The sequence below is a fragment of the Typopeltis vanoorti genome, chromosome 16 (assembly GCF_054136105.1).
Source record: "Typopeltis vanoorti isolate ZY-2024b chromosome 16, IOZ_Tvanoo_1.0, whole genome shotgun sequence".
Lineage (NCBI taxonomy): Eukaryota > Metazoa > Arthropoda > Arachnida > Uropygi > Thelyphonidae > Typopeltis > Typopeltis vanoorti.
The window spans coordinates 12864509-12884915 of NC_143564.1; the positions used below are offsets into that span (position 1 = coordinate 12864509).

Consider the following 20407-nt stretch of genomic DNA (forward strand, 5'->3'; position numbering starts at 1 on the left):
GGAAGTAAAAACAAATTTTTATTCACAATGGCTATACGAGAGTGGTCTGAAAAGTTCTCGACATCGACCAAAGATGGCAACACTATCAGTAAGATTTTTTTTTTCTAAGTTGGTACATCTGTCATAAGTATCCATGTGAAATTGCAAGTCATTCTATCAAGTAGTTTGTTTCATACAGCTGTCTGAAGTAAAAGTGTTGCCTGTATCCCTTGAATATATCCTACACGTTCTTTTGGATAAAATTGAGTATTGTGAGTTATAAAATTCTTTATAAAAGAAGGTTTAATGCCAAAAGAACTTCATTTGAAGTTCATAAAAGTTTATGGGCACTCTTCTCCTTCATTTTTGACAATTAAGGAATGGGCTGCCGAGTTTAAACATGGCCATACCAGCCTTGAAGATGATCCACGTGAAGGGCGTCCAAAAAGTTTATAACTCCCACACAATGGGAGGTCACAGGCCTATAAGTAAATAAATGCTATATGTCAGCTGGGGTAACGAGCAAAGAAATAAGGGAAGATACATTGAATAGCTTATTTTTAATTGATGTTTTTAAATCATCAATCAAATTAAAATTATCAAATTTTAAGTCCCACATGTTCTGTTGTACCATTTGGCTCCCTATTTATTCAAGTAACACATTTCCATGATGTTGCTCCAATGTGTAACTCAGCAACGTCTATTCAATCGATTCCACGTGATAAGTTAATATGAATGAAGCATGTTTCATTTCTCATAGTGTAGGTATAGAATAGAAAATATTAAGTTCTGCTATGATGTTTTGACATCACTAAACTCAACAAGAGTTCAATGATAAAGTCACCAGTTTTTGCTTCTGAGTTATTGTTTTTTTAACTAATGAACTACTATAGCTTGTGAAAAGCTTCTGTTGTGTCCCAATTTATGATTATTAGGATTTCAAGTATCCTTACATGTGAAACTCTACTTGTCTTTATCCAAATCTCATCTATAAACGAGATATCACCCAAATACAAATATTCAAGCTTCTTCTTCCCTTAGTGTCCCTAAATATTTATTTTATACTGCGCTTTTCAGGACATTTAGTTTAAGATATAAAATTCAAAAACAAGGAGCAATTACCAAAATATGTCTGAGTGGGAAACTAATATACAGTCGTGACCTTTATCTCGTAACTTAACAAAATTCCACGCCACCCACATGATTAGGTTCGTACATTGTTACAAGTGGTGCATTGAGCGGCAATCTCAAACAACTGTATTTTCAAGGAACAAAAGTTTATTGAACTCTTAAACATGATACAATTAATTCTTTATCAAATAAAACTAAGAATATATAATATAAATTAACACTAGCTAAACACAAGTATTAGGTTAAGATCCTATATAAGAATTGTGATCATATCGCCATAACAGATTCTATACATACAAACATCTATAATTCTAGAACTAGTTGACCTCTTCTGTCTAACCCCTTACTGATCTGATCACGCTATAATTCTGTATTTTCTAGGACATATATATTCAGTTACTCTAATTTTCTTACTAAGACAATATGGATTAAATTTATCCTTTCACTGAGCTAATACACACTTTTGACCCTTAAAACTCTCTTAAATAAAATACAATGTACATGCATAAATCTCTAGGCACATGAATACTTATTAATGTATAGTAACAAGCTCATTTTCATTCTAGTCTGACATGTACTAAAGTCCTAGTATAATTCTCATTAATCCCTTCAACTGTTCAGTAATTGAACAATGATTACAGTTACATATAATTTGAATTGACAAGAGATTTTACAGTACCTTTTGACTTGGGTCTTCTACACTGGTCTCTACCTTTTTCCGATTTTTACCTTCCTAGGACGAACTCTTCTATAACTTATCACTTCTAAGTTCTTTTGGCACTAAGATGGGCTTTCACAATCTTTACCTTACATTCTTCAATCAAGGACATACATAGGATCATCTATTCTATGGCTGTGAAATTCACCACATGGGCACTGACCTCTTTATAGAATTTTCTTTCTCTCGTTATGATCACTGGATGATGAAACACACTGACATTATCTTCTTTCTTTTTAACTAAACGACGTCCCTCATTTCTTACAATAGGAACACGGAATCGAAATTGGATGGAGAAAACTCCTAACCCGTCACTCAAGAAAACCACGAGACCTATACGAAGACTCATGAAGAAAACTCTGAGGGAAAAAGCCCTCGTGTGTGTGTGAGGGGGTTCCTAACCCTTTTATATGATGACCCCTACCAGCACCTTCTTCAATTTCTTTTCTTCCCATCTTACTGGAGTCAATTTCACTGACCAATTAGAGTGGCATTTTTCTGCCAAAACATCATGCGGTCCATGTGCACGCGACTGACACGTGCACATGGACCGCACGATGTTTTGGCGGATGTTCAATTCGGGAATTATGACCTTGAGCTTTGGTTTTTGTTTAAGCTAACCTCTAGGCCATCTATACTAAATTAATTCCCTTTCCAAAATTTTCTAAGAATTAACTCGAATCTTTAATCTCTTATTTCAAGTGTAAAAACTAGCCTCTCACATACAAAAACCTATGAATAATCTTCTTTGCTTTACTTAACCTTATTTTATCATATCACAACTGTAATAAAATTTCCTTCCTTTTTTTTTTTTAGTTCAACAAACAATTTCCGCTATTTTTTTCACTTGGATGCAAGCATAATTTTCTTTCTTTTAATTTTTTGTATTCGTTACTTTCAAAGGCTCTTAACGATATCTGCTTAGGAACAAGCTTGCTTACTTAGTTATCTATACAGGGTTTTTATTTCTTCTCCTGTTACATCATGATAACTGAAATTTTCACATTCTTAAGTTATCAGGGTGTAACACTTCCTGTAGAGTATAAATATTAGTTCAAAAGATTTACTAGAAATGAATATTACTTTTTCTATTGGCTTTTCAAAGAATAAATAAATAAGCATATTATTATTTTCATAGGAACTAACATGATTTCATGAGACCCTATATTACTTCATCTTTCAAAATAAAACTGGGAAATCTTAAAAAAAAAACACTCCTAAATGAATCAAGTAAACAATGAAACAGACCTCCTATCAGGTTATTAGTATTTTTACTTGGACAATTCACATTCTCATATCTTCATGACATGCTTATATTCTTTTCTTAAAAAAAAAAAAAAAAAAAAAAAAAAAAAAAAAAAAAAAATCAATGCAATGCAAGTATTGGACAAAATAATAAGACGTAGTGCACCTGAACTATTTCTCTCATCCGAGATACATTAAAAACTGTATACTCACCAAAATATTCGATCCTATATATACAAACCTCTATTTCTGTTAACCAAATAAGCAAAAACCACTACAACATATGTTCAGCACACTATACTGTTATCCACTTTCCAGACAACATATTAAGAAAACTGTCACTTCTCAAGGATTTACCTTTTCCACTTTATATTTTCCATAAATTGAACCCACTAGTAGTGTCGGTTTTGTGCAATTCATTTATTCAATTAAAAATCCGTCCTTTAATTCATTTGAATTTAACATTCCAAGTAACAGCTAATTTGAGCTAAAATACAGCTGTTCTTGTAACGATTAGGGTCTTTCTTTTTCAACACATTTTCACACACACACACACACCATCTAAAATCAATGAGATGGATGGTGTGTCTGGAGTGACTGATCCTCAGAGAGTTGATGTCTTTAGAAAGGCATATGACAGGACCATATGGTGAGAACTGGTATGGAACTTTACTAAGGAAAGGAGTGACAATATGGCATCTGATGATGATGTCCAATGAGCAGATGATTGAACTGTATAAATAAAACGCCTTAGGTTGGAAATATCTTGATTTCAACCTGGTCAAAGATGAGGGCATTTATAAGGGCTTTTCAACTGAAGGTGAAAAAAGTCAATGTTAATAGGAAAAAAATTCATTTACTGAATTAGTTGATGAAGGGGGCTGTTGTCCTGTGTCCCTGAACTCCATGAAAGTGGTAAGCAGGAGGAGTAACCTATGCATCAGATATTGGTGCACATCTTCTGCAGTAAATTTATTTATGTTAAATAGGGATCCCAGATACATTGGAAAAAAATATGGGACACTTATGACTGAGGGTTAAAGTTTAGCATGCACATCCATCACATATGCCAGTCTTACACACCATACTAAGTATAAGTAAAAAAATAGTAAATCCAATTGTTAGGCTGCATATTTTCATCGTCACTTTAAGTTGCCTTCAAATGGTTTTTTACTTACTATTATAGATACAAAATAGATTGTTAATACAGTAATGCTCTTCCCACCTGACAATATTCTTATTAATCAATCAGTCGTTCACTCTTGCAATACTTTTCACTTAACAATTGTTTGTTTTTAAGAATCAGGTCATGAAAAGCTGCACAATCCTCACTGAAGAACGATTTTACAATAAGCATTGATTTTTACAGACAATTTGTTTTTCTCATCAGTCCACAGTGCGTTCATGTGAGAAAATAATCTTTCAACACATGCATTTGTTCCAGGGATAGACATAACGAACTCCACTACTTTCTTTAAATTTGATAGTTCTCATTCAACATTTTTTAAGAGATCCACCCAGACTTCATCTAAATGTTTGGATTTCAAAATGTCCTTCACTTCACTATCTTCTTTGGACTTCAGAGCTGTTTTCACTATCATTACTTCATCAAACAAATCAGATTCAACAATGTTTGATATGACAGCGGTCTGATTAATAGTTTGAAGAACATTTTCCCAACATAATGCTGTTCTCAGTTTCACCCAAGACATACTAATTTCAGCATATACTGTGACCATTCTTTTATATATGACACATGTGTTGTAGAAATCAATTTTATGAGATTGGAATGCCTTTTCACTAATCAATCTTTCCTCTTGCAACTCAAGAAGTAGCCAAAACATTTACAATTAATGCTTGTGTTTTTTGTTTGCCCACATGGCATTTTCAATGTTCAACAGGGCCACAGGAGAACTGAAAAGCCATACATTTTAACAGCAGCCATACAGTAATTAATATTCTGCAAGCACCAACCTGTTTCTCTCGGAGCCAACTTCTAAAATGGCGTGGGCCAAATGGACCGTTCTGTGCTATTTAAAGCTGAGCCAATATCACAGCACACGCCAAAATGTCAATGCACATACGCACTGTTCTAACGAACTTATCATTGTTGCAGTGTTGCCATCACTTGCCTTGAGAAAATAACAATGTGTCTACAGTTCCCTGTAATGACGGAGAGCGATGTTTGTAACAGAATAGAAATTGTAACTCATCGATTTTGTTATTCAGTCTTGAACTCTAAAATACAGGACAAAAAGCTGCCCTGAAGAGTTTTCTCGGAACAACGGGACACATTAGCCAAAAACGGGACGATTCCGTATTTTACGGGAAGTCTGGGATCTTTAATGTTAAGCTTAAATAAAGGAAATTCTGTTTGAACAAACTAAAGCCAATCACAACAAAGTGTCAAGCAAATTTTACCAACAATAACATGGAGGTGATTCACATAATCCATCCACATCATAATCATTTTTGTTAGTACAGACATCAAACAATAATAGTTTCAATAATAATAATAATAAAAACATTTCATATTATGAAGCTCACATTATACTCTTTCCTTATACACTGGTGTCCAAAACCTAAGGACAAACACTATTTCCGAAGATGACAACTGCAAATTCAGAATCAGCTTAAAAGGGCACCATACCACATTGTCGGCTTAGGGTTCCATGGAGTTTTGGTTTGAGATGCTTTGTCACAGGCTGCTCTATCGCTGATGGTAATGCTGCTGTTGGTCTGCTTATATGTCAGGTTACCTTGCTTATCCCACTGCCCTCCATTTCTGGGAATCTGCTATTCTCCATCTATAGAGCTATATGGTTGCAATCAGCTCCATGACTCAGAAGGATTTACCAGATCAAACTCAGGCACAAAATGGACATTGTTGTTCTACAAGAGTTGCACTACGTCTTACAAGAAAATATTATCATTCCTGGCTACACACAAAAGCAAATCTGGAAAGCATCCATGATTCTCTGGGATAATCATAAAATAACTTTTTCATTAGTATCCACCTGTAAAACGTCTCAATTTACAATGCATATAAACCTCCTCTATTTGACTGGCCCATCCTGGCATCATCCTCAGAGATTTCAGCTTACACAGTACATTATAGGAACATAATAAATGATGACAAACCAACAACTGAAAGACTGGATGCTAACAGACAACCTCATCTTTGACAACCACCAACCTGGAACCAACTAGGAGGTACCAACACTCCAAACAGAACAAAAGGAAAAGTAAACCCAAACTGTATTGCAAAAATCTTAGCACACACACAAAAAAAACTAAACTGAAAATTCTCAGATTTTTGTAAAGATGATAGATCTCAGAAGAGATCAATCATCTTTAAAAAAAAAAAGTTTCTTATCATGTCCTACATCTACAGTAAACTCCAACCCAGTAACTTAAATTGATGCAGTCCTCAAACTAAATAAGACTCCTGGCATTGATGATGTACCTTCAGATTTTCTTACTCATCTTGGCTAAAGAGTAAAAATCTGGCTATCTAATTTCTTCTCTTCAATAATGAATGATAAATGACACCTGAAACTTTGGCATGAATCAAAGATTGCCCCACAAAATCTAACAAGTATTGCTATGGATTCCTTACAAACTTTTTGAAAGGGTTATCCTACAAACAAGTACCTGATCACAGATCCAACTGTCAAACCTCCAGTACCTAATCTACCTCAATACCTCTGGATCTGGCTAAACAGATTTAGAACTGGGTAAGACCACTATGCTCACTTACTAAATTTGTGAGAATTTTTTCACAGTCATCCTTTTGCATGTGTGGTGGCTGTGCAGCTTATGAATAATATCACTCATTATTTCTCCACACACTTCTTCACTGGAGGCCACAGGAACTTGCATTCATTTTCAAATAGTGCTATTGACTAATTAACTGAACTGCCATAATCTATATATAGTTTTGCTGATTAATTTCTTGCATTTTCATCTATAAGATACATAAATAAATAAAATTCATTTCATCGTAGTTCATGCCCACCTGAACTTATTTTCTCAACCTATGATGTAAACCAAATATGTTACTGCCAACTAAATGTTGGCATTTATGAAATGAAATTTTCACCTTATTTAAATACCAGAGAAAAAAGCATGTGATATTTCAACAAGGTTTTTTCAGCAGAAAAACGAATACCTGTTAAAGAAAACAGTAAACATAAACACTTTTCATATGCATAAAAACCATCATCTCTAATTATTTAACATACAGCACATAAGAGATTAAAATAATATAAACTCACGGTTCATTAGCAGAGGAACTGAAATTAGAAAAATTGCTAAAATCCGCCCAACAGTTTTGTTCCTCAGCAGAAGTCTGTGGTTCAGTGTTTTCCCATGGATTATTATTTATTGCAACAGGTGTAACTTCCATTGGGACTGTCTCAAAAGTTGCTGTCCAGGCTTGAAAAGAATTGGAAAATTTTATTAACAAAATATTAACAAAGTCAAACAATAATCAATAAGTTCAAGAATTAGTATTAAAAACAGTTAATAAGGTGGAAAAGGTTGCAGAGAGAGAGAGCATCATTATGGATTCAAATCACATAAATCCTGTGGGAATTGAATCAACAAACGATAATGCTCCACATCCAAACCACACTTTGGCCGTGAAGCATTATCACCATTTTATTTCTACACTTCAGCCACAAGGTTTCTTTACCTCTGATGGCAACTCAATGCTGTTTTTCAATGTTAAATCCTCTGTTTATATTCTATTCCCTGAAATTCCATGCAAGGTTAAAATTCTTTAACTGTGCATGAAATTTGTAACAGTATGTTACAAATTAAAGAACAGTAATTATACTTCTGCTGAGTATAATTCGCGTTTTTTTTTTTTTTAAACACTATCAGTTCATGACACCATATCAAACCAAAATAAATGATAAATTATGACTTTATTAAGTCAGCTGATACATATGCTAACATTATTATAGCAAGACAGGTCAGGTAGACTATATCCCAGGACACTCCTTCATAAAGACATAAGATGGAATATGCAGTAGCTGGCACAAATCTAATAGGTATTGTTGGAGGTGAGAGGAGTAATAAAGTACTCTCCTGATCTCAAGTATGACTACATTAATGAATATGGGAGACTAATTCTAAAAGTCCCTTTGGCTGGTAAGCCATCTTACTTCTTATTTTCAATGAAACAAGGATATTTGACAGACTTTTGTTCTTGTTCATCACAATATACTTTTGATGCTGTGTTTCTGACAAGTTTTCTGTGGATTCTGATTTCATAGTTTATTTGTTGAAAACAGGACACAAGACACATCACTATATAACTTGAAGGATTTAAAAGGTAAAACAAAAAAGACGTCTCTTTTAAAATTTTAATTTCTAAAAATCCTTTTGCACAAAGTCAGGAAGATTGCTCCACCTCTTAAAGAAGGCTTTGAATTATTTGTATTCAAACTTGAAGTGATGAATATCTTCGCAGTGGTTTACATGTGTCCTTTGATTGGAATGACCTAGGTCTGTTTTTCACTCTAGTTTAAAGCAACATTCATAATTACTTTCAATTAAAGGCAAGTTGATTGGTCTCATATCTAATAGCCTGGTTACCAAAATGATGATGTTTACTGCTCTTCCATCAGTAAATTGTGGGTTTGAATTTCACAACAGGCAGCTCTCCGAGTGATAGGTGAATTTGATTGTCTAATGGAATACAACCATTCTGCTTTCTGAGGCCTGAAGCAGCTTGAAAAAGTTCCATATTAGACTTCAGAACTGGGTTTCCTTCCATTCATAATACCCATACAATACGGTTACAATCATAGGTGTGATTTGCATAAAAAGGAAGGTTTCCACTGTTGGAAATTTAGAGTTTTCATTGTGCAGTGGCAAGGAAACAGCCAGAGTACATGTGTAATGCACAGACATAGTATACTTGCACAACTGCTTGCCTGACAACTGACCTTCCATCATTGGACACACCAAATTCAATGTATAGTTAGCTTGTCATTACCACTGCTGAAGATGTCATTTTTTTAAAATTTAGTTCATAAGTTAATTCACTTCAGTTTTCTTTTATATTATTATTTTTACACCATCCATGGAATCAGCAGACTCATCGTGGAAGGTTTATCAACTGACATATTTATCATGCTAAATCTTAGAATCCTTAACACTCTTTAACAACATATTCTGGCAATGCATTCCCTTTACCCACAGTTCTCCATGTAAAAAATCTACCCCTCACCACACTCTTACACGACTTCCAGGGATGGCCTCTGGTTATTTCCCTCTTGCCTTCTAATCTTTTTATAATCCCCTCTGGATTAATTTGATAAAATCCTCTCACCAACTTGCACATCTCTATCATATCACTTTTCCTCCAATCCATATTCCTTCAAGTTCTCTCCATAGCCAACATTCCAGACCCCTAATATTATCTTAGATACTTGTCTCTGGACCCTTTCCAATGTTTCTGCATCACAATGAAAACCAGGTGCCCAAATCTGAATACAATAGTCCAAATGTGGTCTGAGCAGTGCTTCATACAGTGGCACAACTACCCATTATCATTATATGATAGTGTACTTCTTATCATAGCAGCACTATGATGTGCAGTCTTTGCATCACTTGCAATATGCCCTCTAAACTTCAATCTACTGTCAACCATCACTCCAAAATCTCTAATCTCACTTACTTCCTGCAGTATAGTGACATCTATAAATGAAACCTTATATTCTTACACTCCAAAATGCAACACCTTCAAAGCCAAATGTTTATTCAAATCTTCCTGAAGGGAATTAACATCAACAATGCTACTTATAATTCTCCCCAACTTTGCATCATCAGCAAACAACTGAAGATCTCCAGTCAGGACGCATGATATATCACTTACAAATATCTTAAACAGCAAGGGCCGAAGAAGAGAACCCTGAGGTAAGCCAGGCGTAAGTATCATTCAGAGAGTCAATTTCCAATCCATCTAATCAATATGCTATCCATTTACATCCTCTGCAGCTTGTACATCAATGTATCATGTGGTAATCTATCAAACACTTTTGCAAAGTCAAAGAATATCACTGTATATGATTCTCCTTTATCTAACACACTCATTACATTATCATGAAATGCAAGTAAATTGCTAAAACAAGACCTATCCTTTACAAATCCATGCTGACCATCATAAAGATTGCAATGTCCACCAACCCAACCTTGTATTATATTCCTAACCAATCTCTTCACATTGATTACAACTGCAGTTATACAGACTGGTCTATAATTGAAACTTCTGTCCTAAATCCATGGTTATGAAGTGGTGCAATTTTGCCTTGTTTCCACTCCTTAGAAACCCTACCTGCTGTAAGACTTTCAATTAAACAACAAATTCAAGGGCATAGCTAAATGTTGTGCACATTCCTTAAGAATACATGATGATATGCCATCCATTCCCACAGCCTTATTAGCATCTAACCCAATCAACAACCGATACATCTGATTTTTTTCACTTCCAACTTTCCTAATACAGTAATCCCTCGATTAATGCACCCACCCCGATTAGTGCGTCATTTTTTTTAGACCCAAATTTGATTAGTGCGCCTATATACATCTAAAATAAATGTTACAGATTTTAAAAATTTTCTATCTATATCTTTTTTTTGACTAACTATTTAAAAAAATCACTCACCAGAAATGAAATAATTTAGTTACCGATTTAAAACATTTCACAAAGTTATTTTTAATGGCATACTACACTACTTCCATGTACACTATATTCCAAATTTTTAATGCCAAAATTTATGTCGTCTACTATAGTATGCCCACAGATTCGAGACCCTTCGACACTTCTGTGCACATCACAAAAAAGGAGAATTCATTCCGATAATAGGGTAATCAATCCATTGGGATGAGTTGTTTATTATTACACGCCGGAAAATTAACTTCTTTTTTATGATCATTCTAGTTTTTAAAGTGGTAACTATTTCTTGTATAACAGTTGGCAAATTTTATCTATAAAGAACGTGATTTTGCGTGTTGACGACCAATTCGTATGTCCTTCATTTTTTTCTCCCCTTCAATGATAATGTCCAAGAGTTAATTAAATCTCATTCTGAAGAATTGAGTGATTCCAAGTTGCTAAATTTAGATGCACAGCGGGAAGATCCCAAAGAATATGAAGAAAATTTAACCACTGATAGTCAGCCAAAAGAGATTTCACAGAAACAATTTGTAAATATTTTTCGTACAATCGAAGTTTTTAAGCAGCAATGCTTAGAGACTGACCCTGATGAAGAGAGCAGCAGTAAAATTTACAGAAGAGTAGAAGAGGCAATAGGGCCATACTGTCGGTTGTATGAAAAAAAGAAACAAAATGCCTGCCAAACAACGTTAGCTCAATTCTTTGTTAAGAAGTAGAATAATAAATTTATAGTCTGAATGTTTTATTCTTTCAGCTTCATGGTTTTCCTTTAACTAGACCCTGAGACATACCTTAATTCTTTTATAAAAAAAATTAAGGATCAAAAAAGAAATCTGAGGAACGAATTATACATTTTCCCATAGGTTATTATATTCGATTAGTGCATTTTCGATTAATGTGCCTGTTTTAAAAGAACACATTAGGCACACCAATCGAGGAATTGCTGTACTTGCCTCCCTCTATATATTGCACTGCATCATTTACATCAGAATGATATACACTGATAAAGTGCACCTTCAATAATTCCACTATATCCTTTGCAACAGTCACTCTGCTGCCATGATTATCCACCAGTATCAAACTGCTATAATTAGTTTTCTCCTGCTTGCCATATAGCAGAAGAATTTCCTCGAATTAACCTTAGCTTGATCAGTCAATCTCCTCTCATAATGTAACCTCTTTTCTTTATCATGCTCATCACCTTCCTGGCCAGCACTTTATACTCTTCATGGATCTGATCACCACCAATTGTCTTGTACCTTTTCCATAGCTTTTACGTTTTCAACACAGCTTGCTTGATTTCACTGTTCATCCATTTCACTCCTACTCTATTTACTTGCTTAACTTTTGGTATGGAAATATACACTTGTGTCAGATACTTCCTTATGAATTTCCACGCACCATCAACATCTTTTCCGCACAGCTAATCTACCCAAAGCATTGATGCCAGTTGATTACAGCTTCTCATAATCACCTGCCTTATAATTCCATATATATATATATATATATATATGGAATTATTGAATACTCCTTACTTTTTTAAATGAACATAGCACCTCCCCCCCCTGTCTCTAAGGCCATTCTACTAACATTCTCTACTCTAGCTGCTATACCTCACTTCTTTGGCCTGATCACTCCTGTTTTCCTGATCCTCACTCTGACTGTCATTCATGCTCGTCTCACCTCATCCTGTGACACATCGTCAACTTGTATCCATAGTCTCTTCTTGCCATATAACTCATTTGGCTATGCTATCATGCTCAAACATCCTTGATTGTTAACTACCCTGACTTCTTGATTCTGTGCATTCTCAACAAACAACAGCTTTTCTAAATGCAACCCATTAATTTTAAACCATTCCAACTTCCCTTCAAATTCATTCCATAGAAAGAACAACTCCCTCTAGTCTCTATCAAGATTCCTCTTTTCACCAACTAAGTCATTCATGCCACTAATTCTGATGTCCACTCTTTAGTTCTGTGAAAAGCATCAGAAAAGCATGTTTTGTATACTTTATTATTCATCATAACCTCTAATGTTCGAATCCCCATACAATGATATACCATTATCTTTTGACGCTTTCTTTGTAGCACTGACTTCCTCCTTCTAATTAGTCAATATCCTCTTTAGATGTTTAATATCTTCCAGATGCTTTATTTCACTTTTCTTTTTTCAATAACTCTTGCTAATCTCTTCCACTCCATTTGCTTATGAGCAGGGGTTAAAAAGTTGTGATAAACACCTAGAACAAAAATGACATTAAAGCAACTGATATAACCACAAGAAAGAGCATATAAGGATATAAGAACATAAGTTACCTTCATAACTCTGCTACTAGTATGTTCTTTCTTGTGGTTATATCAGCTGCTTTAATATTATTTTTGTTCTAGGTGTTTATCAGAACTTTTCAGCACCCCCCCCCCCCTTTATATTATCATGACTAACACTTCCATGCAATTACTGGTGATGCTAGCTCCCATTTTGGAATGCTCTAACCTATCATTACATTTTTCACACACATTAATGCGTATCTTCTTTTCATTCACTCTGTTACAGTAAGTCCACAAATCTTTCACATTTTTTGGTACATAGTGCATACTTCATGTATGCATCAACTGAGAAAATCCAGAGAAGAACTCGTACTAAATCTTCTTACTAAAGCTTTTCATGCCCCAGATGTGCGCTTCTTTACAGATGTCATTTTCATCAAGCAGAAGAAGTGTTTGTTATGTGTGCACGATAGACTGAGTTAGTCTAAGTAAAACTTATATATTTGTTTAACTTAGATATTGTCAGTATGGTGCCACTGAGTAGAAGAACAGTGGTGGCTGAGATATCATTACACTTTTCATTTCAACCTATCCTCCCGACAAGGATAGGATGAAGGTTTGTGTGTTACAAAGTTTCATTGATAGGTGAAAAAGTGGGCATAAGACTTAAAAGTGAAAAAGGTGAAAAAGTGGACTTAAAAGTTTCTATTAAGATATTAAAGGAGTTTTATAAAATTGATGCAAATGAAAATTTTCAATATACGACAAATAGAGAACTAGGGGCCATCTGTGGAATGGAATGCCAGAATTGGTTGCCAGTTCCCTGACGGCGAATGAATAAGTTCAAGGAGAAGTATGATGGGATTTATATGTATAATGGTTAATTTGGGTCTCCCAAGATGAGTCTCTGGACACCATGGAGATGCCATAAAATAATAATAATAATATTCTTATTTAAGTTAAGGGATATTACATCCCATATTGTTTCTTAGCTGAATAAGAAACTCAGAAACAATATGGGATGTAATATCCCTTAACTTAAATAAGTTCACATCACTGAATTGAAGCGGCTCTTCATATAATTAGTAATTTATTAGGACACCTTGGCAATTCTCATAGAAGGGATGTAAGTTCTGTTTGCTAAAAACTTGTTATTAACTAGGTCTACCTACTCACTGATGAGACCTCAATAAAGGTTGAAACCAGTCTGGGTAGTGACCTTCTCTCATAATATAGAACAGCAATACATCTCCTAGGAGCTAATTTCACATTATGGGTAAATACCAAGAATAGTGATCAGAGCTTGCTCCACCTTTACTATGAGTTGCCTTTTGCACTACCAAATGGGTCAGGTGCTGCACTATCTAGGGATTTGCTTATGCTTGGAATCGCCAAACTTTATATAGGTTCTATATTCAGCATGAAACTCTCCGAGTTTCTTATTTGGCTAAGAAACAATATGGGATGTAATATCCCTTAACTTAAATAAGTTCACGTCACCGAATTGAAGCCTTTGGCTCTTCATATAATCAGTAATAATATTCTTGTTGGGTGAATTGAATTTGATTGAATTTGTTCAGTGCAATGTGTGTGAGATGTATTCTTCATGAAAGCTGAATGATTTATAGAAGGAGAGCTAAACTAGTGAGTGTGTGAGTAGCAAGTGTTTTGAGAGCGAGTGCCAGCTGGGCAGAGTAAACAAAGCACGTGATAGTAATCAGTAATCACAGCAGACCAGAAAATGTTAGCATCAGAATTAATGTTAATCATGCTAAGGTTCCAGAAGGTCAAGAGAACAAAGAGGATCTCAGTAATGAAATAGTGCACTTATGCATAATCCTTCACAGTGTAAACTGCAAAACTGGAGAAATCAATAGATTGGAGAGCTGGAAAAAAAGTCTAAAATAAGATCATATGAGTAAATGAGAGAAATGGAGTGGGGAGAAAATTCTATACAGAGATTCTATGATCAGAGGAGTACTTAATGAAAGTGTAATAAAATAGTGTTTCCCTCATGTGAAAATGAACAATACAGGTACACCAATGATTTTCTGGCGACAGATGGTCCAACACTTCCTTCAGTCCTGACAAAATTACAAGAGCGCATTTCAAATTCTTGTGATGACATTTCTCTCAAAGTGAAAATTGGAAGACAAAGAAAGGTCCACAGGATTCAGACAATATAAGGATACAGTTAGTGTCCTAACTGTATCCTCAGGTTAGGTTAGTGCTCAAATGCAATACACATGTGCACGTGCAACTACTGGTGATGTGATATAAGAAAAACTAAATGCTCTAGGTTCTTGAAAGGCATTAACATTTGCCTTGATATACAGTAAAATAAAAATGGCTGGATTAACACTCAGATTATGTTAGACTGGTTTGAGGGTGGGGGGGGTGTCTGAAGTGTAAGCACACTGCACATCTGTAGGCCTAGTAGAAGATTGCAAAATTATTCTCATTCTGAACAAATGCATTTTTAGCTCACCCTCACAGCTAAGAAAAATGTTTACAGAGTGCGTTTGCCACTAATATTGCTCATTTTTCATGAAACATTTGCTTAGATGTCATAAATGCTGGCAAGTTTGTATAGACATTCATTGAAGAATTTAACATGAAAGAAGTTCATTACTTCTGACTAGAAAACATACAAAAGCCAGCACTAAAGAAATGCTGGCATAAATTGTGGCCTGTCTTGACGTTTGATAATTTTAATGAAAATATTGGTAATGAGTTTATAGAATGTATCAAAGGAAAGAAGTTCTTTAGTTGCTTGAGTATGTGCAAGTGTTACAGGACCTGCTTTAGTATAGCAAGTCATCTTAATGAAGCAAATCTAGCCAAGTGGATGAACATTGATGAAAAACACCAGTTGCTCATCACTATACTGGCTCTAAAATTAGACTTTGTTCTGAAGTCTGATAAAAACAATGAAATAATTTTATTGCATCATTTATACTAATGCATTCCATTTAATCACTTAAATCACATTTAATTTGTATTAAATATGAAGTTTTTTCTAGGTCCATGGTACTTTAGAAAGATCATATGGCAGGAAGGAAATGGAATTTATACACCTGCTGAGAGATAATTACTTGAAGCAGCATGTGATGGAGGGGACTCTGGGTATGAGTATGTTAGATCTGGTCATAGGATCAAATTACTTTCATGGGGAGAGTGATCAAGATCTTGACATGGGAGGTTGCAAAACGTGAAAATGCAAAGCATGTGATTACGTCAATCTTGGGAGGAAGCTCAAAGCTGTGCCATGGCATTTATTTATCATATAGATAAAAACGCAAGAAATTAATGAGCAAAACAATATACAGACTGACAGTTCAGTTAACCAATTAATGGCATTACTTGGGAGTAAGAGCACTTCTTGTGGCCTTCAGGAAAGTAGTCTGTGGGGGAAGTCACTAGTGAAATGATGCCAAGCCTGCACATCACACACGCAAAATTCTCCGCAGATGTAGTAAGTGAGCACTGCTGCTATGTCCAGTTCTAAATCTGTTTAGCTGGCTCCAGAGGTATTGAGGTAGATTAAATCCTGGAGGTTTGACAGTTGGATCTGTAATCAGGTAGTTGTGGTTCACTCCAGAGTTTTCTCCACCAGTCCTGGCATTTCCACAAGCTAGACGGGAGATTTGGAGGGCAAGCAATACCTTGATGTAGGGGAAGGTTGATATTATTTCTAATTTTATTTATTTATTTAATGGTAGCTTCTTCTCTTCTGAAGCATAGAAGAGTGATGTGGGAAAGAACAGGACCATGGGAGAAGAGCAGACCTTAAGGTACCGGAGATGTTTCTCACTGTTATGTTGAGCTATGTGTGTTCACAACAGCTCTGTGGTGACTTTGGCTTTGACACTTCTGGAGCCAGCAAATTTTGTCAGTATGTGAAGCCACAATCAAGTGTGACACAAAGGTAACAAGGGTTATTTTGTGAATTAGAGTCCTGTTGCAGAAGTTTATTTTCAATTTTTTATGAGCATCATGGTTATTTAGGTCGTACCTTGATGCCCGTTTTCCATGCAGATGGATTGGTAGAGGGGGCACTTGTAGCATAGCCACCACATTCCCCTGATCTTACACCATTAGTTTTTTTCTTGTGGGGCTTTTTGAAAGATCAAGTGTTTGCACCACCACCACTACCAACCAATCTGAATGAGCTGAGTTCCAGAATTACTGATACCACTGCTGAAGTTATGCCAGATGTGTTCTGCCGCATGTGGCAGAAAACTGATTACAGATGCAGAATTACTGGCGCTAGTCATATCAAACTAACTGTTTGTGTTGAAACTTCAAGTGTTACACTACATTTGTACAGTAATAAAAATTGTTCATCTATCGCTATGTGAAACACTCTGTATATATTCAAAGAGTATTGGCATTCAGTGTGATGATGATGTTATTTGGAATTACATCCAATGGATTATAAGGATAATGTGTTATCTATTAACTGCATGTGTTCTACTGGCAGGTCTGTTTGCTATGAGACTGGCTAACTCACATTTAGCCATTATAACAGCTCTTTATGTCCTAGACAGAGTTCAAACCAAGATCCTTCTAATTAAATGGCATTGCAGACACCATGAGCTACCTCTGGATCCAATCATTGGAAAAATATGAATGTTCGAAATTTTCTAAGACATTTGACAGGATTCCAACTGGAGGTTGCTTGTTTGGGAATATGAAACATTTGTGATATGGATAGGAGAATGGATGGCTTACAGTTATCAGAGAGTAACATATGGAGGTGCTGTCTAAGAAGAGAAGGCGGTGACCAGTTGAGTAGCAGAGGATTCTTTTCATGGACCATTATTGTTTAATGATATTCTGGTGGTTTAGATAATAACATAAAATTATTTAAGGATGATGCGGTTAGGAAGGGATAAAAAATATTTCCAATACAAAATCCTTTCAGGCTGACTTGAAGAAACTGGTTCTAAATCAAATGATAATGAACATCAGATCAATGTTGCCAAGTGCAAGGTTGTGCATATTAGACTGATGAGATTGTCAGCAGAGTATTACACTAATAGTAATTTTTTTACAAGTAGTCAAAGAAGCCAGAGAGCTGGGGATGATGAGAGACAATGTTCAAGGGTAGGTAACACTGCTAAGGTGGTTAAGTCATCCCACTGGATAACTGGAATGTTGAAAAGTACAGCAATCCCTCAATTAATGCATCTCCGATTAGTGTGTCATTTTTTCTATAATGCAATTAATGCACCTCTAAAATTCGATTGGCGCACCTATATCATCATCGTCATGTATGTAAGATTTCGCGCAGGCCTACACATTTTACCGTGCAAGCTTCCTTAACTGATAATCCCGCACAATAGGTTGGTTTCTCCTTATTTCAGGTAGTATCCCATGTCTGTTGAAGCATGTGTTCACGGGGTCAGGTTGCCTGCTGTGCGGGAGGACAAACCCCAGAATAAACTAGGGAAAAAACCTGCTGTCCACGCCCAAGAGAGGCTAACTTGGCTATGGCTGAGGAAGATCCTTAAGCTCCTCACGTCGTCGACGGGAATCGAACCTAGGACACTCCTTCCCCAGGCATATGGCTGTGAAGAGCACAGCCACTCAGCTAACCGCACCTATATACATCTTTAAAAATAAATGTTACAGATTCTAAAAATTTTCGATCTATTCATTTTTTATGGCTATTTTAAAAAATCACTCAACAGGATGAAATAATTTAGTTACCAATTTAAAACATTTTACAAAATTATTATCGCCAAAAATTATGTCGTCTGCTAATTGCACAGCATTTTGCTGATCACATCCCGTGCTTCCTTTGCAATTGTTTTCCTTACTTTTTTATTTTAAAGTATTTTCCCAACCTTTAATCATGAATAGAAGAATTAGTGAGCAAAACAGTGGAAGTGTCAAAAAAGATTCAAAAAGCTAATCTCAGTGGAAGAAAAACTTGAAATAATAAAGAAAAACGAACAAGCTGAATCCAGACCAAAGATAGGACAAGAATACAAACTGGGTGAATCAACTATAAAAGCAATTTTAAGCAAAACTGCTGAATACAAAGAGAAAGGTAAGGCTGGTTCAAGTTTATCATGCATGCAGACCACTCGAAATCAAAGTATTATAATGATTGAATCATAGAGACTTCTTTCTACATGGATTGAAGATTGTAACCAAAACTGGATCCTGCTAAGCACTGACCTTATTAAATCAAAAGCATTAAGTCTCTTTACAGCCTTGAAAGAAAGGGCTATCAATGGTGGAAAAGAAGACCACAGCAGAGCTCGGTGGTTTAAGCATTTCAAAAAAAGAAATAGTCTACATAATGTTCAAATCACAGGCAAAGCTGCAAGTGCAGATAAGGAGGTGGCTGCAAATTATACAGAGATTTTGACAAAAATTATGGAAGTAAGTGCCTATTGTGACTAACAAATATTTAATGTCGATGCAACCGGCCATTTTTGTAAGCAGATGCCTTCCAAGACTTTTCTGGCCAAATCAGAGAAATCTCAGCCTGGTTATAAAGTTGCGAAGGATGGAACGACTCTTCTATTAGGTGGCAATGCCGAAGGTGATCTAAAGTTAAAACCCATGGTAGTTTATAGGGCACAAAAGCCTAGGACCCTCAAAGGCATTAATCAAGCTTCCCTCCTCGTTATTTGGAAGTCTAACAAGAAAGCATAGATTACTAAACTTTACTGAAATAAAGAGTCAAAAGGCTTCATTCCGGCGATGTGAAATTATTTAAATTAAGGGGATATTGAATCCCACATTATTTCATTATTGCAAAGGTGGAGTAAGCTCCACCTTTGCAATGAGTTGCCCCAGTTTGTACTACCAGGTGTTAGCTTACGCTTGGATTCGCCGAACTTTTATAGTTTACTATATTCGGCATGAAACTCTTTGATTCCTATCTTAGAGTTTCTTATTCGGCTTTGAAATAATGTGGGATTCAATCTCCCCTTAATTTAAATAATTACTAAGCTTTATTCGAAACATGGTTCACAAGTTATTTTTGTCTAACAGTTGATAATTTTTGCAATCTTCATTTTAAAGCTCTGTTTATTTTAGACAAAGCACCTGGTCACTCTACTTCTCTTGATTTATTGTGTGAGAACATTAAAGTGATATTTTTACCACCAAATACAACTTCTCTCATACAACCTATGGACCAGGGGATTATCACAATCTCTAAGGCATGCTACCTGAGAAGAACATTTAAACAAGCAATAGAAGCAACATCTGAATGATACTAGCAAGTTTTGTGTGTGTGAGATGGAGCAATGCCTCAAAAAAAAAAAAAAGGAAGGTAACCAGTTGTATACCTCAGAGTTCTGTTCTTGGGTCCTCATTGTTTAACATGTTTGTAAATGATATATCATTGGT

The 20407-nt window shown here is 35.4% G+C and overlaps 1 protein-coding gene across 4 annotated transcripts in view; it reads right to left on the reverse strand.

Annotated features, from left to right (window-relative positions):
- Positions 1–20407, reverse strand: part of fmt (phosphatase 6 regulatory subunit 1-like protein fmt) — a 450952-nt gene that overhangs the window by 120316 nt on the left and 310229 nt on the right. For all 4 annotated transcript variants that reach the window (XM_090406310.1, XM_090406311.1, XM_090406308.1 and 1 more), the window contains one exon: positions 7351–7510. In XM_090406310.1, the coding sequence (XP_090262436.1) occupies positions 7351–7510 (160 nt within the window). The remainder of the gene's footprint in view (positions 1–7350; positions 7511–20407) is intronic.